We start from the raw sequence: 27,265 nt of genomic DNA, 5'->3' as shown, positions 1-27,265 counted from the left end.
CATCCAGTTTTTGTGACCTTTCTGCTACCAGCTCTTTCACAACCAAGAACTGCATAATAAAATGTCGCTATTAAGAAAATTAATAACAGTGTAAAGTTGTAGCAGATCATCATGTAATAAGTGTGTGGTTGTGCAACAGTGGAAACAAACTACAAGTGGTGTAAAGCTGCAATGGATAATTATTGCATAAGTTCCTCATTGAGCAATACTGTCTCCGTATGATATTATGAAATACACTTCATCTACATCAAATTCACATAACATGAAACACTTCACATAGAAATGCTTATTGACTTATTCTTAGTCATTGCAGCACATAAATACACTCAGACTCATGTTATTCCACTGGAGCTGCGGCTTTATGTTTTAGGAGTGAATCTCCCCTCCATCAGCTCTTTCTGTGTCCCCTATGGCTTATGTGTAAAATGACTTATGGCTTCAGTGGGTTAGCGATCTTCCTAGTCTTCAATGCAGTGTGTGAGTTTTTTTCACTTTTGGTGTTAGAAACGTTTACTCATCATCCCATTATCACGTTGCACTGTAGCTTTTTTGCTGATGATCCCAGTAATTATCGAGGCTCCTGAATATTTTATTTAAAAAAATAAAGAAAAAATTGGGAGAGAAGAGAAGAGTAATCTATTTACTGCCCTCTCAAAAGAGTTTAAGTCAGTCAGACAAATACAGCCGTTTGGACTAAAGATTTATAGAACTACCTACAGGTCATATATAAATAACGGCAGAAACAAAGTGGGCTTGGTACAGAGTGCAAAGAATCAACACAGAACACTGTGCTCAATACTTGCATAATGCAAATCCTTACCACCAAAACCAACACCTGGTAATCATCAACCATCATAGGCAAGACCATTTCCTCTTGTTTTCCAATGAGATTGCCTCTGTGTGCAGGATTCAAGAATGTGTTTGAATACGGGGACAGATTATTCCTGACTACATCTTCCTGAAGTAAAATGATTATGTTAATTCCTAACAGAAAGCAGCTGTCCAAACCAACTTGGCACAAGATGAAAATATTCATTTGAGTTCAAATTCAAATGGATAACTTGATGTCACTGATGGAATCATGACCACTGCTTTCTAGCAGAAAAGGAAAATGTCCAGGGATAAGTTTGTGAACATATGACTTTGGGGATGGTGCTTAACTTAGCGTCAATTTAAAAAACAAAAGCACCAAATACATTTGGATAGTCGGCAATAGAGTAACGCAACATAACGTTCCATTAGAAGCAAAGGAAAAACCACATGCATATCTACACAAATTGCTCAAGTGAATCCTGCATATGTAAGCCACGCCCTTTGGTTCCCCAGCTGCATGTTCAGAAAGCACACAAGGCCTATGTCCTTTCCAGATTGACTAGTATGAAGTGAAAGGGAAAAGGGATCGATGACCATCTATGGGGAGCTAACATTCTATATTAAAATTTATTTTAATTAGTGACATGTAATGTTGAAAATTTCAGATAGCCAGAATTTTTTTTATAATCAGCTATAAGTCATAATCATCAAAATCATTAGAAAATACTTGAAATACATTGTTTATTTCAGCAACTCAATTTACTAAGTGAAACACATTATTTAGATTCATTACACACAGACTTACATTTTCAAGCCTTTATTTCTGTTAATTTCCACATACAGCTAATGAAAACATTTTGAATTAGACTACACCATCAGACCAATAAAAAATAATTTTAATACATAAATATATCCATCCATCCGTCCACCCATTTTCTGTACACCCTTGTCCCTTAGTGGGGTCAGGAGGGTTGCTGGTGCCTATCTCCAGCTAACATTCCAGGTGAGAGGCGGGGTACACCCTGGACAGGTCGCCAGTTCGTCGCAGGGCACATACATATATGCTTTATGAAAAATAACTTTAATCTGAATAAAGTTTTTATTTTCAAAAGGTTTGTTTAACATTGCTTCTGTCAGACTATCAGATGTAGCTCCACTCCAGCAGCTTGCCATCATCAGCATGCGAATGTGTGAGTGAAGAGAAATGGCTCATTTTATTGTGAAACATCTTTACGTGTCCAATTAAAGCCCTATTTAAGGCACATGTCATTTCATTCAATTCTATTTTTAATCTGACAAAAGAGACTCATGAGAACACAGATTCTTATTTACTAAACATGACTGGATTGGATTTTGAGGCAACTGTATACTTTTACCCTAAATTTGGGCTTGCAGGTTTTCTTTAGATAAGATCACATTCAGAAGAGTTTACTGCCTAACTGAAGGTCAGAGTGGTGATGTGGCAGGGATAGCACTGGTTCAGTCCCCAGGTTTATGAAACTGCTGACATCCGAACGGTCAAACCATCCATCTCAGATACGGATATGAAAGGTGCTGGAAGAGTATAGAAAACAGCAGTGTTGATTTCAATTAATAGGAATGTTTTTTGGAGAAACAACTCTACAACATAGGGTAAAAACATTATTTAAGTTAGCATTACCTTAGAAAATCTGGAGCCCTGGATATCATGTTTTCAAAGTCAGTGTAGGAGAGTTTATTGTCTCCATCCAAATCTGCCTCCTCGATGGCTTTCTCACACACCAATTCAACCTCCTCAGGAGTCAACTCCTCCTTTGTCAGCTTATTTAAAGTTTTCTCAAGATCCTCCTTGCACAGGTAATTATCCACATTGTAATCTAAGATGGAAATAAATCTGAGTGAATTACTTTGAAACATAATTTCGTAAAATTAAATGTTATAAAAAGGCATAAATGCCTTTTTACATGTTGTTATTACCATATATCTTAAAGGCATAAATGGCCTTAAGTTCTCTTGGAGCCATTTCACTGAGGACTGAGAACATGTCTACAAATTCATTGAAACTGAGGTTCCCCATCCCATCCTCGGAGAATGACTCCACAATCCGATTGCGGAATGGGTTTTCCTGTACATCAGGCAAAAATATTCAGAGTGATACAAATGACGTTAAGCAAAAATATTCTGAAAATGTTCTCATTTTACATGAGAATCACTTATGGTTTTAGTGGCTGAGTAATTTGGCAAGACATTAATAAAAAGAGTTTTAGAAATAGGCATATGATTTTGCATACTGCATTTATTGGCCAAAAACTTCAGAAGATGCTATTCAAACCAATCTGGCCCAAAAATGTTTGGCTGGTTTCTTTAAGCTTTATACAATAAGATTAGGCTGATTATATATATATATATGTGGCTAAAAATAAATGATGACCTCTAATCAAGAAATAGATGTAGGTTAACAGTTCAGAATGCAGGTGAAATTTTAAGAAAGACCAAAATGACAAATTATCAGATGTTTTGAAAAAGCTTTGAAAAATGATTATCTTTGTTATACCTTTAATTCTGGCATGTCAACAATCAGCGCTAAAGGCAGTTTACAATCCGGTTCATTGGTGTAGTCCATTGGTACAAGATGTGGAGCCAACTCATGATATCTGCTGTGCAACCTAAGGTTAAATACAAAGCAGATGGGAACAAATACAATTTATAATTTGCAAAATATACCATCCATGTTAAACTATGGATGGAAAGTTTAACACTTTCCATCCATAGTGTTAAAAATGACATCAGCCAAACCACCAAAGCTACAACAGCTTTGACCTTCCTTGCAAGGCTGTCTCTTGAGTTTAGAAGTGTAAGTAGGTATTTTCTATCCTTCATTCAGAAGCAAATTTGGTAGACAAGAAGGCATGGCTCTCTGCATACGAAGGAGGTAATTCGACAATAACAGACCTGAATTTAGACACGTGTAAAAGCTGCAGGACACGGGTCTTTGAGCAATGGATTTGAATACTCCTGCTAGCATGTTTTCTGCTAGCTGTGAATTTCTGGAAATGTATGCCACACCTTTTAACCACTGCAATTGATGGAACATTCTTTTTAAGGGAAAGTTGGCTACGCAAATTTAGTCTGTGTTGCCGCTGTGCCAAAAGGGAACTTGCAGAAACCCGTTGAGTAATATTAGTTACCATATGGATGTTAAACAGATATCTGAAAAGCTCACATTTAACTAAAACTTTTGCTTTACCCAACTTATTGTTTCCTCTTAGGACAAAATATGGCTACCCTCAAATTCATTTCGTAGAAAGTCATAAAGAGCCAGTATAAACACTCTATTTACTGTCACCTTTACTTTTCACAATCTTCTTTGTGAACCTTTTTTTTTTTTTTTAAAGATTTTTTTTATGGCTCAGGCAGCCTTTATTTGAGAGTGGTTAGATAGGAAAGTAGGTAAAAGTGGGGGAGGACATGTGGCAAAGGTCACCAGGTTTGGGACTTGAACCTGTAACCTCTACACTGATGACAAGGGCCTCCATATGAGGGTTGTGCTTTATCCCTGTGACACCACAGCATCCCCTTCTTTGCGAATCTTAACATAATAGCTTAATTTTTCAACGTCTATGAACTAAACATACACTGAAACATGAGCAACACTACTCAGCTCCATGAAGAAAAACATAGGTCGTTTTTGCATGTCAGTCTCCTGGTGAGTGATATGAAAGGAGAGGTGATGCTACCCATCAATTCATAATTTTTCAAGATTTTGAAGTGTCCTCATACTCCAGTGCAGCAAAATTCTCTTGATCTCCATGAACAACCTCCTCTAGCCTTCATATTTTAGTCAAGAGCAAGTTCTGAGATACTGAATGAGCCTTATTCACCGTCATTCTTGACCCCAGTTTTCTGTTTGTTTTCCTGACTGCATTTTGCTTACTGGCACTGATCAGTTCATTTGCCTGTAATCACTTAGGAAACACTTTATGCAAAGCAGATTACAAGTGAGAGACAACATTCAACCTTCATATGGTTAACAAACCTTTACATGACTTTTGGGTGATAAATCTGGTTAAGCTGCAGACTAAAAGGCAACAGAAGAAGAGGGCAAAGTAAATCCAGCTTAAGTTTGTCAATGTTTTGGGCAACAGGAAAGGAGGAGTACTTGGAAGACATCAATGAATCAACTTAAAAGGAACCTTATCTCAGACCTACTCAAAATGTATCTGTTTCAACACAAATAAGAGTATTCAACAAACTCATATTTCATAAGGTACCTTTATCAAAAAGGTACCAAGATTCTCACACTATTCTGCCAAAGCCATTATTTTCCAGCTGGAAACTATCGTCTTAGACTTTGAAATGTATTTCTCATAAATCTGTAGAACATCGGTAGAACATCTAAGATAACAGGAAGTCTGGAGAGGTTATTGTTTATTGTAGAACCTTGTTTAACGAGGAAACTTTAACATGCATTTAACATGCAGGCTAACATAATCACTGATTTCATGGTCAAAACATGTGGTCAAATGTTTAGTCTGGTGATCATCAGAACAAGCACATTGTCAATTAATCCGAATCAAACAATACAAAGAAAAATATCTTACCGCAAAATTTCTTTGCGAGTAAAAAATGTGCAGTCCTGCAATAAGAGTAGACAGAAGATCAAAGCTCTAGTTCAAAAGAAATGCAGTATTTAAGTCAATCAGACACAACACACTACTAACAGGTGGAAATAATAAAATGCTCATCTCCTTGTCATGTCACCTGTTAGATTGCCTGCAGTAGAGGAGCAAACTGTCCTCAGAGTTAACATGTTAGAAGCAGAAAAAATGGGACAAATTGTGATAGGTAGACGAATGGTCAGAGCATTTCCAAAAATGCAGCTCTTGTGTTGCATTGATGTTGCAGTTTAGTGTTTATAAAAAGTGCTCCAAGAAAGAAACAGTGATAAACTGAGTCACTGCTGCGCATAGGAGGCAAAGAGGCATGCTCATGCTGGTCATATTATTATGCCTCATTAATTGATGTGTATTTTTTTAATGACTTATTGTCTGAAATATAGCATCAGCCTGCATCAGTCACTCAGTGACCCATCTATCAAATCATATTAAATAGTGTTACAGATGTTCTAAATGTAGCACTGGTCTCACACTCGGTGCTACGTGGTTCTGCAACTTTTAAATGACTCTCTGCTTCAGGACACCTGGTTTGATATTAGCTCATTAACAGAGCTCTGTAGACATTGACTGCGTGTTAGTGAGGCATTTAGTTCAAGTGTATAGGACAAGGAACACATCTTAAAGTTACAGAACTCGGATCCTTGAGAACTGCAGTTTGAGACCGCCGATAAAAAGCTTGACCGAGTGTCTGGTTTCTCTAAAGCGCTGATGGCTGTGAGTACACACAGCAACATGATCTGCTGTTGTCTAATATGCATGTGTTTGCACATGTAATATCCAATAGCCCAACAGAAGAACGCCTTAGTTTACGTCAGCCTTTTGTACTAGCTGACCTGTGTTCGTAGGTGTAAGAAACAGTATACAGCTGTGGATTTCTAGAACAGAGTGTACTGTAAATGTCTGGAGTATAACAGTGATTGTGTCTTACACCATATGCTTTAGTTTAGTACGTATCCTATGTTTGTGTAAATGCCTCTGAAGCTCAGAAAGACGCTCGAGCTGTAGGGGTCAGAGCCTGAAAATCTGAATAGCAAAAAATACCAACAGGACAAAACAAAGAGCAATGGGATTCTAAGAGGAATGTTTAAAGAGCCACTATAGTAACCAGCGCGACTCTTGAGAACTAAGCTGAGTCCTGAGAGTAGAGTTTCACAGCATATCACTGGCTTGGCATCAATTATTAATCCCATAGCAAATCACAAGGTGAACTGTTGCACACGGAGTGGTGCATTATCAGACTGATACTTGGATTACTAGTTAAACTGGACAAATTTGTTTTTTTTTTTTCATACAATGAGTTTGTGTCCATTCTTCAATGTCAAGTCTAATCTGATTGTCAAGTCAAACAGATCATTTTAAATCATTCCTTCATTGAACAAGGAGCTTAGAATACAATGCAATTAATTGTAGATACCAACTTCCTATTCTAAGTTTTCAATATGAAAAACAAAAGAACAATAATGCAAACAAGTATAGATAATGCCTAACATTAAAATAAATTACAGCAAATAAAATGGAGTACAAAACTTCACTTTTGCAACGTTATTTTTCTCTCATTGTTATCTTGTTCCGAAAAGACTAGAGCAGGGACAATTGCATTGATAAACCTTAAAAGTCCTATATGCTCTGTTAAGTAACCTAACAGAAACTGAACAGAAACTTGACACACTTTTTTACTGTTCTAAAGTCCTTAGAGTAATAATAATAATAATAAAAAACAAACTCAGTCAGACCTCGAAGGAAAAAAAGCCTGAATGGTTCATCTCTAACTTTATCTAAATATCTTTCAATTCAAAATGCTTATAATATGTTTTGTATAAGAAATATTTTTTTCTTGTAAGGAAGCTATGCATCACTTTCCTCCATCCTCCATCATAATACAAACAAAGCATGCATTCATCTTACCTGATAAGCATCAAGTTGCTCGTCTGTGAATATTGTTTGCTTATTACCCATCTTTATCAAGTAATTTGTTGCTTGTACACATTCAAAGCAAAGAACGTCCACCACCTTTTCTCAGAGAAAGGCATTTAGGGGGTCGGTGGAGTCAAAGTCTCCACACAAGTTGAGCCGAGTATTGTTGCAAGAACTTAAAAAAGATTGTTGTTGATGTCCATTCAGGAGATTCCTGCCATGAGAGCAAACATTTGCTGGAAAATAAAATTAAAAAAGACCGTGGAGCTGGTGTCTTGTCACAGTTGAGCCAGAGAAGTGGATTTTTCTGTAAGCCCTGTTCAGCGCAAACTGATCTGCTTGTCCTTAAGAACCCAGGTGGTGTTTCCAACAGGGTGCAGACAAACCAATCAGACAACCCACAGGTAGATAAATAAGTAAACTTGAACTAGAACCTGCTGGCAACAAGGTTGATATAACAGCAAAGAAGGTCCTAGAACTTCTATTGAACTATCACTTTATTTGATAAATATTGAAAAAAAATATTCTAAGGAGATCGTTTAATGAGAGGCCTAATTTATATTAAATCCTGTTAATTATAAAGACCTATATAGTACCTTACTTCTAGTACTGAGAGCCTACATTGATTATAAAAGTCCAGGTAGTAATTTGATTAACTAACTAAAGTTAGAAGTTTAATAATAATAATAATAATAATAATAATAATAATAATAATAATAATAATAACAATAATTATTATTATTATTATTATTATTATTATTATTATTATTATTATTATTATTATTATTATTGTTGTTGTTGTTTAGTTTTTATCAAATAACCTGTTGCACCTGAAGTAAAATAAACTAGTTTATCTTGAGCTCCAGAGATTATCGCTTCCCTGCAAACTCTGCCCCCCTTTGAGCTGCAGAGGCTGGTGTGATGTCCATCTCTAATCCACCTGCCTGTTATTACAGCACCAATGAGCGTGTCCTTATTCCACCTCTGGACAAATGATAATTTCACGCTCCGTAAATAATTCCTGTCTTGATTTGCGCTGGTTTAATTGTCACCCTTTGTGACATTTGTTTGATTTCTAACTGTCAAAGTTGCCCAGCATGGACTGTAAGCGAGAAAAGGAGCAGGGTAAGTTTCACTGATAGCTTGTTGCTACGTTACTGTGTTAGCCTCTAGCAGCCTGTGCTAACTGTAGCTAACTGTGTCCAGAGAGAAAATGAAGCTAACAACGCGTCTGTGCTTGTTATTCTTCCTGTTGCTTCGTCATCTCTGCAGAAAAAAAAATAAACATGAGCTCTACTACTATTTTATTTTACACACCCGCTCTCTTTTTAAATGTTAAATGATTATCATATTTTTTTTCTAGCTGCTGCCATAGGAACGACGCTCACTGTTAGCACAAATTTAGCTAACATTATTTAACGCTATTGCTAGCTGACCGTAAAGAAAGTTCACATTTCTCATGTATTTCTTCTCAAAGATAAGACACAATTGGTGCTCCTATTTTTTAATCAATAATGTTTTTCTACTTTGATTTCCTCTTGTTTACAATTCAGTAAGCTAAATTAAAACAAAAAAACAACAACATTAAAATAACCGACTGGTATTTTCATATAAAAAGACACCGTCCTCATTATCTATGGTTCAGTGAGTGAGGAGAATTCATGTGTAGGACTCATAGTGCCTTAAGCACAGTAAAGCAAACATACCTCCCTCTGCTGTTACTCATGCATGCTAGTGGGATTATAACATTACACAACAGTGAGCACATCAGCACATCTGTCTGTTGTGACCCTCTCCTTTGTAAAAATGCTCTGTGTGCTGTCAGGAAGAAAATAAATAATAATATGCTGCTTCTATTTAAAGTTTCTTTTCCCTTCGCTGTTAACAGAACAAACAGTGCTTCCAGCGTTATCTTTTGCATCGCTGAGTCACAAATTATAGGATCTGTAGTTGTACTGCATATTTAAGAATAGAAAGTGAATGTGCTTTGTTTTGTGCGGTCTTATCATTCTGGTTCCCTCAGATGCAGAGTGTGAGAAGGTAACCGCTTTGCTGCTGAAGTCACGGACTGGAGAATTTGATTTGGAATCCATTCTGTTTCTGAAACTCAGAGTCCTTGGTAAGGATTAGTGCACGTTTTTAATGTTCATGTTCATTAAGTTACTATTTATAAAAAAATAACTTTTTGTCTTTAAGGTATACATGACCTTGGATGTATTGGGGAATGTGTAAATTTGGAGAGGCTGGACCTATTTGGGAACAATGTCACAAATCTAGGACCTCTATCATCTCTTCGTCTTCTTTCTGTGCTTAATTTGTCTTCTAACAGAATCTCTAATATAGGTAAGGTAAACGGGCTTTATTTCATTTTTTTTTCAGAATGACATTGTGTAATATTTATTTGTGTTCTCTGTTTTTGGTTGTTTTCCCAGAGCCACTTCGTAGTTGTGAAAATTTACAAATTTTAAATTTAGCTGGTAATGTCATATCCAGGTATGTTACAAGTTTACATGCTAACACCATTGCAAAACAATATTTTAATCATCTATGAAAATGAATCAGAACTGATCATTTTGAATTGCTGGTTAATGTCACCGATTATGAATTTGATAAAGTTTTTCTGCCATTATTCTAGTTTTACAATGTATACAAATACAGTAGATTTTACTTCAACTCATTTGATGAATGCTGAAATGCATCATAATATTTAGATTTTGTCACTTATTAACTAAGGTCTATGCTAAATGAGATATATATTTTTTTTAAAAAAACTTATGTCTAATGTGCTGTTTTTCAACAGCACTGAGAGCCTACATTGCCTTGTTTCTCTGAAAAAGCTAGAAAACATACGTCTGAGAGACAACACCTACAATTACAGTAACCCAGGTAATTTATGAGAAATTTATCTGTAATTCCAGTAAATGGAAGATGGTGATTAATGTTCGTTATGTTGCTGCTTTGGTTTTGTCAGTGTGCAGGAGCGCATCATACAGAGCTGTTGTACTCGAGATGTTCCCGAACATCAAGGTTCTGGATGGTAAGATTTATTTTTCTGTAATTCTTTATCTTGGCAATATTATTAGTCCTGAAGACATTGCTGTGTTTTGGCTGAATATGCTTATATTATCTGTTTTAAATTACAGGAGAGAGAGTTGTTGGACGAGGAAGTGAATTGTACCAGTTATGCAAAGACATTGATGATACCATAAAAGGTTTTTTTTTTTTTTCTTTGCTGCAAATATATGTCTATTCAATAATGAACAACAGTCTTACATGGATGTGTGTTTAATGCAATGTTTTTTTTTTTTTGTAAAATATCGTTGAACTGTTTATTTTTCTCTACATGATCAGCTGGTTCATACAAGAATGGGCAGCTCATTGAACATCCCGATTGCAAGCCATGGGTAGAAGATGGTTACTGGGAGATAAAGCGATCAAACAATGCCATTATTGAAGAAGCCTACAAACAGTTCAATGGTGAGGTTCGCTGTGTTTTTTTTTTGTTTTGTTTTTTTTACCATTTGTCAACTCTTTTGACATTATGTATACTGATATTACAAGTGCGCCTCAATACATTAGATGAGCATCAAAAGTTTATCCAAAAATATTTGCAATTGTGTATATAATGATTCTCCTTTTGAGTTTCACTTTTAAAAATAAATAACAGTATTGAACTAACTTCACAGTGTCATTCTAATGAATTAATGTCACCTGTTCATGTAATTCTTTTTTTTTTTTCTCTCCAGATGTTCTTCACGAATGCAGACTCTTGAACAACAGAGCCACTCATGTGATTTCCCAGACTGAGAGATCAATGAGCTTGAAGAAGCAACCAAAGCAATACGCCATCTGAATTGGGCTATTTTGTACAAACCTTTTATGTAACTTTCAGCCGCCTTTTTTTGCTTTGTAATGATGTACTATGACAGATGTACTGTAGCTTTTTTCAAACAACCATGCTATATCCAAATGCTTTTTAAATATCATTGCCTGACACACGTGCTCCGTGCCGCAGTGTGTGAACTTCGCTGTTACTGTATTCATCCTATGCATTGGTTGACAGAATAAATACGGAGGCGGTTTGAAAACCTTGACCCATACTGATGCCCCTCAGTTTGGCTCATCGATGTCTTAACTTGCACAATGTGCATTTTGTACAATGCTGTAGCCTGAAATAATGCTAATAGCTATGCTGCTCATTGGAATTTGTATTGGTCTTTGCTTACAGGGTGTCCTTAATTTTACGTTGCTGGTTAATTTAAAGAGTAAATGTTGTTGTATGTTCTTGTTGTGCTTATGCAAAGATTGACTGATTGATTGTTGGCTCTTTCTTCTTTTTTTTTTTTTTTTTTTTTAAATCATAGGGTTTCTCTGTGTAACCAACTTGCTGAAAATACATTATTTGTAAGCCTGTAAATGTGTTTTTAATTCTGACTTTGATTATTTAGAATAAATTCAGATAAGATGCATACCTATATCACCCTCTTTACAATCAGAGCAAAATATGCATATTGTGATGAATTTGTTAAAACAAATGTGATCTTTATAAGTTATAAGGCAGTCCAACAAATAATACCATGCTGCCACCTGCTGGTGATTGTCCAATACACTTATAACACTCATAAATAACCTAACGCAGACATTAGACACGCATTGGAAATGTTTGATATTTATCTGTAATAGAAACGTTGACATTTAGTTTACTGCGTTTCCTTGTTGAAGAAAGTAATTATTTTAACCACTATAAACAGGTACAGTCATCGGTTTGTATTTTAGCTGATTTTGTTTATTTTGAAAGCCGGAAGTTTGCGTTACATCTTTTCAGCTTGACAAGTGCCGCCGCCGCCGCTCCTCTGAGCTCGAGCTCGTCTACCTCAAGATCGCAGGAAACATGTGGAGGTCAACGGTATGCATCCATAAAATTGACCTTACTTTGTTTTATGCAATTCACTAAATCTTGTATTCTTTGTGTCAGATTTTTGTAAATTGCTTTCAAGCTGAAAAAGGAAGATAAAGCTACGAGGATGATTATACTTATTAAAAATGAGCTACAGCTTTATGGTTACTATAGTAACTAGAATCTTGCTAATTTAGTAGCTCACTGGCTAAACTGCATGGTTTATCCGCTCTCTGCAGATCATTTTGGGAGCTGTTTCTGTTGAAGATAATTTTCTTGTTAGACCTAACAAATAGCAACACATGTCTACTGTCTACAGATTATTCATCTGCTAACAAAGTTTGGTTTCTATATCAATGGCAAGGACAAAATCAAACCACAGCAAGTAAGTTTAGTCTGTTTGGCTATGCTAACCGTCCTTGCTGTTGCAGCTACATCACAACAATCGGAGGTTTTTGCAGTTGCCACATGTCACTTATAGTGTGGTCTGGGGTCTAAAGCCCATTTTTATCGTGGCCAAAACAAATTGCTAAATGTCATCTCTTCCTCAACAGAACTGTAAACATGCAGTATTTCAAGCCAAAACAAAGAGTGCAGTGTTTCATCGTGATGTTGAAAATGAGTCGACACCAACAAATTGCCAGCAATATGGACAGCAACTAAATCATAACATAGTCATAATGTCATGAACCCTACTGTCAAGTACATTCTCTTCTTGTTGGCCAGAAGACTAAAAATAAGCACTTAAACTCACATTGAATTGGAAGTAATTTACACTCACTGGGGAACTCATTAGATACACCTGTTTAATTGTGTGTGAATACAAATTTCAGATAAACCAGTTATGTGTCAGCAATTGCAACAAACAAAACCTTGAAGAAGCCTGGGCTACAGGCTCAGGGTTCCGCTCAGAGGCTCCAGTTATCACAGGCTCACCAGAATGGGAAATTAATGTGTCTCAAAGCTCAATTTATCTCAAATTGCCTTCTGAACATGTCGATAAGATCACTGTTCTCCAACGACGTTCACAGTAACCACATCCCACTTAAATAACACCGTTACGGATGTGATGAAACTTGAAATTTTCAGCCAATATTTGATGCTATCAGGTCAATATGGACCAAAAAACCAGAGGAATGTTCCTGTCCATTTGTTGTATTTTTACCGTGAAGGACTGAAGGAGTTCTGATGGCAAATACAACCCAACGGAGTTTGAAAAAAGTTGTCTCTAATAAAGAGGACAGTGAGTTTCTACGCCAATAAACAAATGAGGAGCATGGCACACTTAAATTGGAGGGTGGTTTGATTAACATCCTTGTCTTGCACAAGTCTTTGCTGGAGTTTGATCCTCGAGTTGTTTAACCATAGTCTGTCATCACAGCAAAAGAAATGCACCGATTCTGCGGTACTGTGGAAGTCTTTTGGGGGATGTTAATGGTATTCTTTCCCATAATACTTCTGCTTGATTCGATTTCTGTATTTTCTTTTGATGATGCTGGTGAGGGTTGCTTTTTTGGGGGGTGCTGCAAAGGCCATTCCTGAAGATTAACCATGAATTGTTGAAGGGGGTTGCTTGTTCTAAGTGTTTGGAATTTTTTTGCTTAAAGTCCTTTTTGCAGAACTTCAAGGAAAAAGTTTTGCTAATTGAACTTTTGAGTGTCATCTATTGAGCTTCACAATGGATGAAGCTCAGTACTAAAGTGGTGTTTCTGAAATTGCAGGCATCGCGGGTAGTTGCTTCTTTGAAAAATGAGCTTCTACAATCCAGGAGTTTCATCCGTGGGGTATGTACATTTTATTTATTTATTTTCAAATTTACTTTAGATTACTACAATAATTTTTTAAAATCTGTTTTAAGACATATGGGTGAACACAATCTTTATTTGGGTCTTTGTCTCTTTTTCCACACAGATGCAAACTGTTACATTAATCCCCGGTGATGGCATCGGTCCAGAGATCTCCGCGGCTGTCGTGAAGATATTTGTAGCAGCTGAAGTCGGTTATTTATTTATTTTTTAATATACTGTCAGTTTTTTCTACTGATTTTTGACAGACAGGATAATTGTGAGAAATATAGCTTTTTTTAAAATGCTTCTCAATCTATAAGATATGCATCATCTGAGAAGATAGTGTTGTGCTTGTTGTTTGCGTATGTTTTAAACTAGGTTCCCATTGAGTGGGAAGAAAGAAACGTCACAGCTATACAGGGACCAGGTGGAAAGTGGATGATCCCTCATGACGCTAAAGAATCAATGGATAAAACAAAAATCGGCCTGAAAGGTAACCTAAACCCTTTATGCTGCAAAGCCGAGTTTTCTACATATTTTCCCACATAAAAAAAAGATTGCTCTACTTTATTCAATTTCACACTTTTGTTGAAAGTGAATTTTAAATAAGTTTATTTTGGCGGATATTTTTCCACTATTTCTCTCTGCAGGCCCTTTGAAAACACCAGTAGGAGCAGGTCATCCCTCCATGAACCTGCTTCTGAGAAAGACGTTTGACCTCTACGCTAATGTGCGCCCCTGCATGTCCATTGAGGGTTATGACACACCTTATACTGATGTGAACCTGGTTACCATCAGGGAAAACACTGAGGGAGAGTACAGTGGGATTGAGCACGTGGTAAAACTCTTTATCCACTCTTTTGATTAGAGCTACTTTATTTTATTGCTTTTAATGTTAAAACATCCCAACTCACTATTATCTTCACTTACAATAATTTACTGTTGAGTTTCATTGGGCTTTAGTCATGTTCATTTTTAATGATGCACCTCTACTTTCAGATTGTTGACGGAGTTGTGCAGAGTATCAAGCTCATCACGGAACAAGCCAGCCAGCGCATTGCAGAGTATGCTTTTGAATACGCAAAAAACAATCAGAGGTCCAGTGTTACTGCTGTTCACAAGGCTAATATCATGTATGTTGCATTCCTCTACAGATGCCATCAAAGCTTGTCCTGCTAAAGATGCTAAATGACTGTCCGATGTTTGCTCGTCTTTTCAGGCGAATGTCGGATGGACTTTTCCTGCGAAAGTGCAGAGAGGCCGCAGAGAAGCACAAAGATATCAAATTCACAGAGATGTACTTGGATACTGTGTGCCTTAATGTAAGTTCCAGCAACTTCTATTAGGAATCAAATTAGTTTTCTTGTTTTATTTAGGCCTTAGCTGGTATGAGATACTCAGTGTGTAGAGTGTGACAGTATTGTGATATTTACATTATCTGATTGATTTTATTTAAAACATAGAAGCAGTAGATATTTTTAACATTGATGACATCAAAAGTATTAAATGAATACCAGTAGCTATCCTTTAAATATGCTTATTGTGGAGAATATTAGTCTTTTTACTGTAGTTTTAAAAGATACAATGACAGGTGGCATTCTTTAATTCCTTTTAAATAAATTATAAAGTAGTAGTCTTTCAACCAGCTGACCTGCAGTGCCTAGCAGCATGATGAGGGGAGGATGTTCCATCCAGACTGCAAAAATCCCAGTCACTCCAGCAGTGTCTCTTGTATCTTACTAAAAGTTCTTAAAACTGTAGAAACAGCACGATGAAGACATTTTTGTGGTTCTGAAATTATAACTTTTTAGGATGTTGATACTGGTAACCAGCCTATGTAGGCCATACATATTGCAACTTAATACCACAAGAGGGAGTAGTAACTCTATGTGTCACATAAATTTAATGGAATACAAACTTCAAATAGAGACAAAGACTGCATGGACTTTGTTGAAATAAGATAAATAAGTGATACATTGTTTTACTACGAGGAAATGGTTATAGGATACTTACTTTGCATGTGTCAGAACAGCTGCCAACTCATCACCGGTCTTGGATGAGCTTCGATTGGCAACATTTGATTCCCATACAATCCATTTGTATTTCTGTGGCATTCTTGACATTTGCAATTAAAGGCAACATTGTCAAAATACTCCTACAGATGGTCCAGGATCCCTCGCAGTTTGATGTCCTGGTGATGCCAAATTTGTATGGAGACATCTTGAGGTAATTACATAGTAAATACATAATAAGTTCTTCCTTTTAAAGTTTTCCAAATCAGGACAAATTTAAACTTAAAAATCCGGTCAGAAAATGTGGTGATATTTGTTGACTGAACCAGAAATGATAAGTAGAAAATAATTACAAGTGGCAAAAAGTAAACCTTATCAGAATATAACAGAAACAAATCTACATTTGTTTGTTTGTTTTTTTTTATTCATTGCAGTGATCTCTGTGCTGGATTAATTGGAGGTTTGGGAGTGACGCCAAGTGGAAACATTGGTGCCCATGGGGTGGCCATATTTGAGTCGGTATGTTGTTTTATATTTTACCACACATATTTTTAATTAACATAATTAAAATCAGATAATTATGGGGGGAAAAAATCCAAATGTTGAACTAAATTTAGCTCAAGACAGAAAGATTTGCTTCAATTTTTGGGGGGAAAAATAACATCAACCATGGTGGTTGACTGTTGTTTTTTCTTTCCTCCTGCCAGGTTCATGGAACTGCTCCAGATATCGCAGGGAAAGATCTTGCGAACCCCACTGCCCTGCTGCTCAGTGCCATCATGATGCTGCGCCACATGGGCTTACGTAGCCACGCCCAGAAAATTGAAACTGCCTGCTTTGACACCATTCAGGACAAAAAGGTAATTCACTTTTAAAGGCAACTCGCTGTGGGTGTATTGACGGTGTGATGCTCCTTCTAAAGTTTTTCATAATTTTCTTTAAGGTTCTAACCAAAGACTTGGGAGGAAACGCCAAGTGCTCAGAGTTCACAGAAGCAATTTGTCAAAGAGTTCGGGACATGAAGTAAAAGGAACGTGTGAGGCTTCTCATAATCTGTCAGTATAGTATCACGTTGCACTGTGTGACTCCATGTTAAAACTTTTACCCAGAGCATGTATTTAAAATGCTGTTGCTTATGAACTTGACTGTTTAGATTGGAGCACCTTTAACAACGAATTGTCTTAACCACATCATCAAGAACATCTGTATATATGACATGCTAAATAAGATTTTTGAAGACGGTTGTACATTAATCTTTAATGTGTTTAAAACTCACTTTAAAATAAGAGAGACAGTCCTCATAAACATGCCATAAGTCTTTCATTATGGTGCCCAGAGATTGTGCACTTGATACTGGTGGGGGGGAAAAAAAAAAAAAAAAACATGTTTTTTTATGCACAAAACCTTATCATTTTGCACTTGGCATGTTTTAAACCACCAGGTGTTGTTCTTCCAAATTGTATGAATGTATGCAGAACAATTCCAATAGAAATATGAAACTATAATCTGATTTTTTTTTTTTCAATCTAGCTTGCTATTAAAGTTCATGACAAAATGTTCATATATCCAATCTTGGTCTGAGACTATTTTTTAAAGACAGTTTCTTATGTTTAGAGGTATTCATTGTGGCAGGTAAACTTTTCTAATGTTTAAAGGCATTATAAAGTGTGTATGTACAAAAAAGGGGGAAACAAATTAAAAGTTCTACTTTTAGGGTAATATTCTTTGAGAGTGAGAGTTTGATTAAATTCAGATTTCACTGAAATCACACAATTTGTAATCGCTTTAGAAACATAACACTGGATGTAAAGGTGGAATAGTTGTGTAATAGCTTGCTGTCTAAATTTCATTACAAATATTGACAAATTATACAGACTAGTCATATTCTACAAACATGTTTCACATTGTCAATTTTTATCTTTTGTGTCCCTTGCTTTGTTCAGCTCTTTTAGTTATGTTCTTGTTTGAAAAATGCAATTGAAATAAAGTTGAATTAGTTATATGTTGAACTACAACATTAGTTCTTGAATGTTACAGGTCTTAAACAAACGGTTCAAAATTACACCTGTTTGAAAACGTCTTATGAAAGTATGAGTGCAAAGGTCGAAAGTTCAAGACCATTTTGACAGACTTGAAGAAAATTTGTCTCTTTAGAATAAAAAAAAATAAAACATATTTGAATGATTAAGGCCTCAAATACTAACTAGCAGAAGAGTGGATTTTTTTATCAGATTTTCTAAGACATTCCGAATACTGGGTTCTAAGTTTTTATATTGTCTTATAATGTTAAGAAACAAGATTTGTATTAAGATAGGCTTCTTTGATTATAGCTGTCTCCAAAATTTGCTTTCTATTTGCCCTAAACTATTTTGCACGTTGCTCTTCACCCACTGCCCTTTTGATGCAGACGGGAATCATGTGAAGACATTTGAGAAGCTAACTTAAAATAACCCCCACGGAGTGCTAACAGCTAAAGTTCGCGTTATGTTCAGAGTCATGAAGAGCTCCACATATAAGCTTGATGCAAATAAGATTGTTATTTCAGTGAAATCTGGACCTCTACTTTGTCATAATGCATCCAATTGAGAAGAAACTCTCTGTGGCTGCATTGAAAAGCTTTTGCACTTCTGCAAAAACACATTTCCACTTTCCCCATTCATTTTTGCCAGCAATGCATGCTGGTTCCTGCACTTTTGCAACGTTGATATAAATTATTACATGCTTGAAGCACTGCTAGTTTTATGTCCTATATAGAGAACACAGGTTAAATCTGATAAATGCAGTCCTTTCCACATCAGGAAAATTATGCAGACGTCTACAAAAAGCGTAATCTGGTCTTATTTGTAATTTCAGCACTGGCCCTAGCATCCTAGTTAACCTTTGCTTCAGCTGATTTGTAGCAAGGTTTGCCAACATACAGTCAACTCATGAGCTGCAAGGATCAAGCTGATTCTTTAAGGTTTGCACATCAAACAGAAAATCGTTTTTATTGTTTTCATTTAAACAGTCAAGAGTTGAAAATAATCTTGCAGTAGCTCCAACAGCTGTCTTTGCTCTTTGCAGTTTTTCCAAGGACATCAGTACTTTGCTCAACTATAAGCTAACCAGCCAAGTCACTTTAGTTACACATGCGTATCTCAGATACTATCTGTCTGAGTGGCAGCAGTCATTAGTTAACGGTATTCGGAGGACATCTTGTACCTTGTGGTGTTCCAGCAGGACTCCCAATGTAACAGAGCAAATAAACATGTCCTCACAATTGCATTACTATTTTGAAGCAGTGACTATCCCGCTTGTTCAGTTGTTTGTTTTAATGACAAAGCATTTTTAACCGAAGCGTAATTTTTATTTGTTTTCCATCTATTGTGTATATCCACTTACTCTTGCAGGGCTACAGATGCCTGTCTCCGGTCACCAGTCCATCACAGGGCAACTTAAAGACATTGGACAAACAGCCATGCTCACACACTCATACCTGGGAGCTATTTAGAGAGACCAGTTAACCTAACAGTGATATTTTTAGACTGTGGGTGGAAGCCAGAGTGTCTGAAGAGAACCCACACATACTCAGAGAGAACATGCAAACTCCATGCAAAAAGACCCCCAGACCAGGATTCAAACTCAGGACCTTCTAGCTGCAAGGCAAAAATGTGTTATCAACTGTGCCACTGACTGTACAGCCTTTATTTTGTAAAAATAAATGGGTGCTAGTAAAATTCCTTCTTTTAATACACCGATGCCCTGTCTCAGTCCAATCTGCATACTTTTTGGAATTTTAGTGTCCATCTAATCTTAGCTATTATTTCAGCATATCCATCTAATTTTCAATGTTTCCACTGAGTGCAGATAATCCGAGAGGTAGTAAAGCCTCCTTGCCATCATAATCTTTAGCTCCTTCCACATATTCTCTGTCAGCCAGATTTAAGTAAAGACTGGGCCTCTCCAAAACATAATAATTCCAGCAATAAAAACATGTGGGTATATCTAACAGATTTCTTGGAATCTTAATCTGGCAGATTTTGGGAAACATTTCCAATGCACTCAGTGAAATAAATTCAGGGTTCTTTTTTTCAGCTATTGATTATATACAGCGTGAGGCAAATACTTTTAAAATACCCTTCAAGTTTTTGTACTTTTCCTAAGAAAAGAATGACAGAAGGTTCCAGAAAGAAAAAAAAAGTATAAAAGAAAACTTGAATACTTTTACACTGATGTGAAAAGAAATGTTTCCTCTTAAGAAGCAAGAAATATTTTTGGAGTAAATGACAGCAGGAACATGTCTGACTATTTTGATTAGATTACTGAGAAAATCAATATTGTCTGTGTTACAATGATGAGTTTGCAAGATCGGTTCGAAGCATGAACCGCACAGACAACCTTAAAACTTTTCTAAAACAGTTGTGTTTAACTGTTGTTGCTGAATTTGCTCTTTATGCAACAGCAACACTATCCCCCTATTTCCCTCTCTCCGAGCGGTGTTGCATAATATTCTTTGAAAGACCTTCACCTATTGCCCCATATATGAAGACAGGAATTAGGTTAAGTCATTCGAGAAGCCGGTTTGGGAGCGCCACCGCCACCCCTCTCCCTCGCGCCATTTTTTTCCGCTCTGGTATTTTCTAGACTCTGCGTCAGTCTACGACACATCCGGGTGGCGCTGCTCCGAGCTCTCCAGAAACTTCTGCACAGCGGTACGGCTATAAGAAGGAGCCGTGTCCTCCTCGTCCAGTGTCAGTTAACAGCTCTTTGACAGGGTGAGACAGAGGAAATACAACAAGTAAGTGGTATATTTTTTATTGTTATACTGATCTTTATAAAGCTATGTAGCGGCTACATTTAAGGGAGCTTAATTAAGCTCAGTGGTAAGAGTAAGCTGCTGCTGTTTTTAATATCATTCAACCACCCTTTAACGTCAAGTTTAATATGCAGTCTGCTTAGTTAATTTTTGTGTATTAAAACTGAAAGAGGAATTCCATTATTATCTTTATAAGAGAGTACGTTCACAATTTGTTCTAATTTATTTTGAAATTTTTTATTCCAAGCCCGCAATTCGGGTAATACAACGGAATTAAATAGAATATATTTTTATTTATTTATCTTTTTTTTTTTTTTTTTTTTTACAGTAGAGTCACCATGGTGCACGAAACTGGTTACTACGATCTCTTGGGGGTCAGCCCAAAAGCATCGACGGACGAAATTAAAAAAGCCTACAGAAAACTAGCACTGAAATATCACCCGGACAAGAACCCAAATGAAGGCGAAAAGGTAAGAGAGAAATGCAGAGATTACTCTAATGTGTGAAAATGTTCAGTTAGTGGGCCGTTGCTTTCCGTTTTTAAACCTCCTTGTTGAGAGACGAGACAGGAGGAACTTTCTGGAAACATCCACCGAGCTGCTTCTGCATTAACACTGGGGGAGATTAGACCGGAGTGGAAGAGCTAATCGTTTCTGAAATGTATTGTTATTTAAGATCACACATTGTAGCACATGACCTTTTAATCCATTTATTGGTTTGTGTGTTTATTATTATTATTATTTATTTATTTTAATTAGGTCTCAATAATTGTATTTTAAACAGCTGCAGTTTTTTAAAAGCTAAAATCCTGGGGCAATTTATGTTCCCCAGTCTAAAAAGAAACCTTAAAAAAAAACAACAACAAAAAACAAACAAACAAAAAATACCTTGTGACCTGAAATCACAAATGACTTAATTTAAAGAAGTTATGGGTGGATTTCCCTCAATCTCCAGATATTTAATAATTGGTGAAGGTTAAAATTGATGCATGTCAGTGGGACATGCTATAAGTACTAGAAGACTTAAAATAACAGAACACTGTGGTGGATTTAGAGAAACCTCTTGTATAAGGCAAATCAAGCACAATGTTGTCATATCAAAACTACTTTGTTCAACTACTGATATTTTAAGTATAAATAAAGGGCTGTTTTTGAGGGGAAGGCTGATCAGGTAGCACACTAATCTATCAGAACCATCTACATAGTTTAGCTGATAGAAATATAAATGCCGTTTTAAAATCTGGTATGAAAGAAGAATCAGCCATTTTCCTCTAGTAGAGAATAAAGTATGTCTAACATGTATAACTGCAAGTTTAAAGCCACTTAAAACTTTCTCTCTTTTTTTTTTTAACAGTTCAAGCTCATCTCTCATGCCTACGAGGTGCTGTCTGATCCGAAGAAGAGGGACCTATATGACCAAGGAGGGGAACAAGCTATTAAAGAAGGAGGCATGAACTCTGGGGCTTCGCCAATGGATGTGTTTGACATGTTCTTTGGAGGTGGAGGTCGAATGCAGAGAGAGAGAAGAGGTGGGATATAATTACAAAGTCTACGAACTCCAGCTTGGATGTGATGCACTTTGAATATTTAGGTTTTAAATTGCATTTTTTTTTTTTTTTTTTCCTGAAGGAAAAAATGTTGTTCACCAGCTTGGTGTCACACTAGAAGAAATGTACAACGGTTCTTCTAGGAAGCTTGGACTTCAGAAGAATGTCATTTGTGAAAAGTGTGACGGTAAGTGCTATACCTTTCGTAGGACACTTTTTAAAAAGTCCCTAAAACTGTTTCTCAAGACAGAAAATAAATGTATCTTGGTTTCATTTTAAAGGTTACGGTGGTAAAAAAGGGGCTTTGGAGAAGTGTTCGACTTGCAAAGGCAGAGGAGTACAAATCAGAGTGCAACAGATCGGGCCGGGCATGATTCAGCAGACCCAGAGCATGTGTCATGACTGCCAGGGGCAGGGGGAGAAGTTTAACGCAAAGGACCGCTGTAAGAACTGCAACGGACACAAACTGGAGCGCAAGAAGAAAATTCTTGAAGTTCACATTGACAAAGGTAAGACTTTAAATATGCAAAAGTAAAGTAATCCGATATAATTTTGACGAGGAACTTGGATAAAATGTTTTTTTTTTTTTTTTTTTTTTAATTGTTTCAGGTATGAAAGATGGCCAGAAAATTACATTTCACGGAGAGGGTGACCAGGAACCGGGACTAGAACCTGGAGACGTTGTCATTGTCCTGGATCAGAAGGAGCACCCAGTTTTCCAGAGGCAAGGAGACGATCTGGTAATGAAGATGGACATCAAACTTGCAGAGGCCCTGTGTGGCTTCAGAAAGACCATCCGGACATTAGACAACAGATCGCTCATCATCAGCACAATGCCAGGTACAGCAATTCTTTTGGTTGACCAGCTGTCTTTACCTGCGTTTTTGCTGTTAGGTTTATAGACACATTAACTTTTTGTTCTCTTTCAGGAGAAGTCATCAAGCACAATGACATCAAATGTGTTCAAAATGAGGGCATGCCTATCCACCGGGATCCCTATGAAAGAGGAATGCTCATCATTCAGTTCCAGGTGAGTTTCTTAACGCGTTTTACAAAACCGACACAGATTTTAAGTAGAACTTTTGTGGCGTATCCGGCAACTTTCTGATCATGTTTTCTGCTTCCAGGTGGAGTTCCCAGAAAACCACTGGCTCCCAGAGCATCTCATGTTCCAGCTGGAAAGACTGCTTCCTCCCAGAGAGGATGTGATGATTACGGAGGACATGGAGGAAGTGGACCTCTGTGAGGTTGATCTCAATTCACAACAGAAACGCTACCACAGAGAAGCCTATGAGGAGGAAGAAGAGGGTCCCAGAGGCGGAGTGCAATGTCAGACGCAGTGATTGTAATCTAGGTTCCAGTTCTTTTGAATAGGTTTGATTCACTGCAGTTTCAAAGTATGGACTTAAAAGAAAAGGATGACTCAACAACACAGCTGCCAATTTTTGATTTTTTTTTTTTATGTTTGCTTGACACAAACATGTCACTGAAGAAGTGGTCTTTTGTTTTACAAACTGTATTTTCATGTCACTGTTTCTGTATTTTAAGAATTCTTTTCCTTTTATTTGTTTGTATGTATTCGTTATCAATTCTACACTCATTCTTTGTTTTCAGAGCCTGTAAGGACGATTCGTATGCTTTCTGTGAAGGTAACGTCAACTATGACACATTTGGGGTCATCTAATAAAGTATAGGGATCTTCATCTGGATTTTGTTTTTTATTTCTTGTATTTTACGTGCACGTTTCAGCATGTATGTCATCACACCACTAGTTTGCACATTGTATTCTTGCCTAATTTGTTTCTAATAAGTAGATGGCCTGAAGGAGAAACCTTTCAAGACAAAAAAAATCAGTGAAGGAAATCTTAATCTAAGTCCAGTCTAAAATATAATTACCAATGAATTGTTTTACAGCCTATTTTAATGAATGTTACTAACGGAAGATTTTATTTATTTTTTTTTAATCAGACTAAAATATTTAAAACCCAATGTCTCCCTAAAGGTCAGAATTCTGAGCAAAGCAGCTATGGCACAAGACCAAAGTGAATTTCTATTAAAACAACTCCAGACTCAAAAACAAAATAAAGATTTAACTTATTGTTATATACAGCTCTTCACATAAAAAAAATTAAGGTTGGGAAAGTCAGGGTATGCTACCTATGTGCAAAAAGATTAGAATGTAAACGGCCATAGTAACTGCCAGAAAGAAGGTCTCAGTTAACCTAATATAATTGTTTTTTTTTATTCTGTGCTTTACTTTGATATTAAATAATATCAATTATTAATTCGTTTGAACATGTTTCATTCGAGAACTTCACACAGGAAGACTATTGGTGGCGAACCCACCTCCTGACTTAGTTTCTCATGTAAATAATAATGGACCTCTCTGTAAATAGGTGCCTAATACAAACATGGTTTTAATTTAAAGCTCAATAATACAGTATTTGCACTAATTATGTTTTTGAGATGGTAGAAGTATTTGGTGTTGGCTCCTCTTGGACCAGTCAGTTTTAGTCTCTTGGGATGTCTAACAGGAATTCGTATTAAGAGATCATCATTCTGAGAGTCATTCACAACAGCTAAAATTTTAATTGCTTATAGCTTTTTAAAATCCAGAAATATTACGTGTTCTGATTGTACTTGCAAAGTCAGAGCTCTCAAAGCAACCCTAAGGTCAGTTTCCAATATAGCGAGACAGAATGTAGAGAAGTATCAATGAGATGTAGTGCCAGCATAAACCAATCACCTCTGGTGTGTGGGTTATTATACCAATGACACTTTGCACTGTAACGTATCTATTTGTGGAAATGTTTATTTTGCTTTTTAATAAACAAAAAGGAGATAAATACGTGTTATATTGTAATAAGCAACAAAGCAAATAGTAAATCTACTGCCCCCTCTCAGGTGCGACTATTTCCGGCCTCATATCCCTTTAAGTCGCCGTTTTATTTGAAACTACATATCCCACAAAGCAAAGCGAAAACAATGACGTCAACACCTCCGGCACCGGTTTTGCTGTGCAGCCAGTCTGCCCCGATTCGGCAGCCGACAGCTGAGGATATCCACCCAGGCGGACTCCGCCTGCTCCTAACGGCATTTTGTAAAGACCTAAACACTGGACTCTATTATTTTTTAAAATGGCGAAAACGTACGACTACCTCTTCAAACTGTTGCTTATCGGAGACAGCGGCGTCGGTAAGACATGTCTGCTGTTCAGATTCAGCGAGGACTCCTTCAATACCACCTTCATATCTACAATAGGTGAGTATCCCGAGGACGCCTCAAGGGAAAAAAAAAATACTCATTTTAAACTTAAAAATGGTTTCCTGAACCTTCGTCAAGACTCTGTTGATGGTAACGTTCGTAAAATAGCAGCTTTAATGCATATCACGGAGACCTGCTTTGTGTTAATGATCTGTGAGGGTTTTAAAGCCAGACAATGGACGTGAGAGGCAAATGGTAATGATTCTTTCCTGTAAGCTTACGTCCATCAATTAGGTTCAGTACAGGATACTACACTGATTAATGGCTGATACCATTGATATGATACTGATGTAGTCTCCATAACCTCATGAGGCTTTTGTGGTCAACAATGATTACCCCTCTGTACCAATATTCTTCAATTGTTTTTTAGCTTTTACAAAATTATCATTAGTGTTTTAATATGTGGAGAAGTGTTTGATAATGTAGTGATCAACGGCAAGATTAATCTAATGCTCAGAGATCATACACTGCTTGGAAACCTCTGGAAAACTATGGAATTTGATTTTAGTATCTTTCAAATCTGAATATATGAAAAAACACATTTGAGAAAAAAATATTTTTGTTCTCAGACTTTATTCTATATTAATTGACTAAACCTGGAATGGATTCTAGCTGTTAGACCATCAATTCACCACTCTTTCCAGAGGGAGAACATAAAATTGAAGTCTGCATTTGATTTAATTTAGTCAGTTCTTCAAGCAAGCCCATCACTAGCTACAAATCATAAACTAACTTCACGTTACATAGACAAATCATGGTATTCCCTCTTGAAACTCTTTACAAACTATAATTAAGAAACTCTGAGGTGAAAAAGTTAAATGTGAATGCATCATTACAGAAACTCATGTCTTACTGCCAATCACGTTTTGATAAACGGTAAACAAGGTTTGAAGATATGCTCCATTTTAGGGGAGAGTTGGTTATTACAGGAGTATTTTAAGCTTATTTCAACACACTTAATGTAATTGTATAATAATACAAGTAGCATGGAATCGCTAAGTGTTTTATACTCTCCAACCTTTTATTTTTAACCTTATTTAGGGGAGGTCAAAGCCTTAATTAAGAGGGTCAAGCTCCCCTCACCCATAGTAATTTGCACCATCCAACATCCATCCATTACCCAATTATTTAACCATCCATTCATCCAACTGTGCATTTAGGTATCTGTCTCGTCAAAACGTAATGTTTGTCACTGGTTTTTCAACTATTGCCTGTATATTGCTTTTATGACTTCTTATTCTTGTCTTTGTATTACGTAAAGCACTTTGAACTGCCTTTTTGCTCAAATGTGCTATGCCAATATACTTGATTGACTGAAAAATACAGCATTTTGACATGAAATACATGTAGGAACCCTGAATTCCTTTTCTAAGCCCATTTGTTTGCTCCAACACAGGGATCGACTTCAAGATCAGAACCATAGAGCTGGATGGGAAACGAGTTAAACTCCAGATTTGGTAATTGAACCTTTAGAGATTTTAATCCTGAAGGGGGTAAAAAAAAAAAAAAAAAAAAAAAAAACTGTACAAAAAAACCAAAATAATGTTTTTTTTTATTTTTTTTTTTCGGGGACCCTGGGGGC

The 27,265-nt window shown here is 36.6% G+C and overlaps 5 protein-coding genes across 5 annotated transcripts in view; 4 read left to right on the top strand and 1 right to left on the bottom strand.

Annotated features, from left to right (window-relative positions):
* Positions 1-1,900: 1,900 nt before the first annotated feature.
* Positions 1,901-7,689, bottom strand: cib2 (calcium and integrin binding family member 2). The gene is made up of 6 exons (XM_015047478.1): positions 7,374-7,689; positions 5,394-5,428; positions 3,347-3,458; positions 2,770-2,917; positions 2,474-2,669; positions 1,901-2,367 (listed from the first exon to the last, which is right to left on the bottom strand). Exons 1-6 carry the CDS (start codon positions 7,422-7,424, stop codon positions 2,346-2,348), a joined length of 564 nt encoding a protein of 187 aa, XP_014902964.1. The 5' UTR covers positions 7,425-7,689; the 3' UTR covers positions 1,901-2,345.
* Positions 5,675-24,128, top strand: dnaja (DnaJ heat shock protein family (Hsp40) member A). The gene is made up of 9 exons (XM_015047474.1): positions 5,675-5,679; positions 20,842-20,855; positions 21,202-21,343; positions 22,227-22,401; positions 22,502-22,606; positions 22,701-22,928; positions 23,029-23,259; positions 23,349-23,449; positions 23,547-24,128. The coding sequence occupies exons 3-9, from the start codon at positions 21,212-21,214 to the stop codon at positions 23,760-23,762; spliced, it is 1,188 nt and encodes a 395-aa protein (XP_014902960.1). The 5' UTR covers positions 5,675-5,679; positions 20,842-20,855; positions 21,202-21,211; the 3' UTR covers positions 23,763-24,128.
* lrrc61 (leucine rich repeat containing 61) lies at positions 8,276-11,857 on the top strand. Its single transcript, XM_015047476.1, has 9 exons — positions 8,276-8,507; positions 9,406-9,501; positions 9,579-9,725; positions 9,815-9,875; positions 10,183-10,268; positions 10,354-10,419; positions 10,526-10,594; positions 10,734-10,859; positions 11,129-11,857. Exons 1-9 carry the CDS (start codon positions 8,480-8,482, stop codon positions 11,233-11,235), a joined length of 786 nt encoding a protein of 261 aa, XP_014902962.1. The 5' UTR covers positions 8,276-8,479; the 3' UTR covers positions 11,236-11,857.
* idh3a (isocitrate dehydrogenase (NAD(+)) 3 catalytic subunit alpha) lies at positions 12,182-17,795 on the top strand. Its single transcript, XM_015047475.1, has 11 exons — positions 12,182-12,288; positions 14,001-14,063; positions 14,191-14,274; positions 14,445-14,559; positions 14,717-14,904; positions 15,066-15,199; positions 15,286-15,388; positions 16,228-16,292; positions 16,513-16,597; positions 16,786-16,938; positions 17,022-17,795. The coding sequence occupies exons 1-11, from the start codon at positions 12,274-12,276 to the stop codon at positions 17,103-17,105; spliced, it is 1,089 nt and encodes a 362-aa protein (XP_014902961.1). The 5' UTR covers positions 12,182-12,273; the 3' UTR covers positions 17,106-17,795.
* A 1,273-nt stretch (positions 24,129-25,401) lies between the features above and the next one.
* The window catches only part of LOC106956559 (ras-related protein Rab-8B), a 7,573-nt gene continuing 5,709 nt past the window's right edge, over positions 25,402-27,265 (top strand). The window contains exons 1-2 of the mRNA XM_015047477.1: positions 25,402-25,680; positions 27,080-27,140. Of these exons, the coding sequence (XP_014902963.1) occupies positions 25,557-25,680; positions 27,080-27,140 (185 nt within the window). The 5' untranslated portion in view covers positions 25,402-25,556. The remainder of the gene's footprint in view (positions 25,681-27,079; positions 27,141-27,265) is intronic.

The sequence above is a fragment of the Poecilia latipinna genome, unplaced genomic scaffold, assembly GCF_001443285.1.
Source record: "Poecilia latipinna isolate Pla-1442-1.1 unplaced genomic scaffold, P_latipinna-1.0 Scaffold828, whole genome shotgun sequence".
Classification (NCBI taxonomy): Eukaryota; Metazoa; Chordata; class Actinopteri; order Cyprinodontiformes; family Poeciliidae; genus Poecilia; species Poecilia latipinna.
This window is presented reverse-complemented; position numbering and strand designations above follow the sequence as displayed.

Bases quoted from the DNA above. Each gene is read 5' to 3' on its own strand.
- dnaja (XM_015047474.1), top strand. From the start codon at position 21,212: ATGGTGCACGAAACTGGTTACTACGATCTCTTGGGGGTCAGCCCAAAA. The intron at 22,402-22,501 runs GTGGGATATAAT...TTTTTCCTGAAG, and splicing joins AATGCAGAGAGAGAGAAGAG to GAAAAAATGTTGTTCACCAG. The intron at 23,260-23,348 runs GTACAGCAATTC...GTTCTCTTTCAG, and splicing joins CATCATCAGCACAATGCCAG to GAGAAGTCATCAAGCACAAT.
- cib2 (XM_015047478.1), bottom strand. From the start codon at position 7,424: ATGGGTAATAAGCAAACAATATTCACAGACGAGCAACTTGATGCTTAT. The intron at 3,459-5,393 runs GTAAGATATTTT...ATTTAACCTTAG, and splicing joins ACTCGCAAAGAAATTTTGCG to GTTGCACAGCAGATATCATG. The intron at 2,670-2,769 runs GTAATAACAACA...TTTCCATCTTAG, and splicing joins TTATGCCTTTAAGATATATG to ATTACAATGTGGATAATTAC.
- idh3a (XM_015047475.1), top strand. The intron at 14,275-14,444 runs GTCGGTTATTTA...GTTTTAAACTAG, and splicing joins AGATATTTGTAGCAGCTGAA to GTTCCCATTGAGTGGGAAGA. The intron at 15,389-16,227 runs GTAAGTTCCAGC...ATACTCCTACAG, and splicing joins TGGATACTGTGTGCCTTAAT to ATGGTCCAGGATCCCTCGCA.
- lrrc61 (XM_015047476.1), top strand. From the start codon at position 8,480: ATGGACTGTAAGCGAGAAAAGGAGCAGG. The intron at 9,876-10,182 runs GTATGTTACAAG...GTTTTTCAACAG, and splicing joins GCTGGTAATGTCATATCCAG to CACTGAGAGCCTACATTGCC. The intron at 10,269-10,353 runs GTAATTTATGAG...TGGTTTTGTCAG, and splicing joins CTACAATTACAGTAACCCAG to TGTGCAGGAGCGCATCATAC.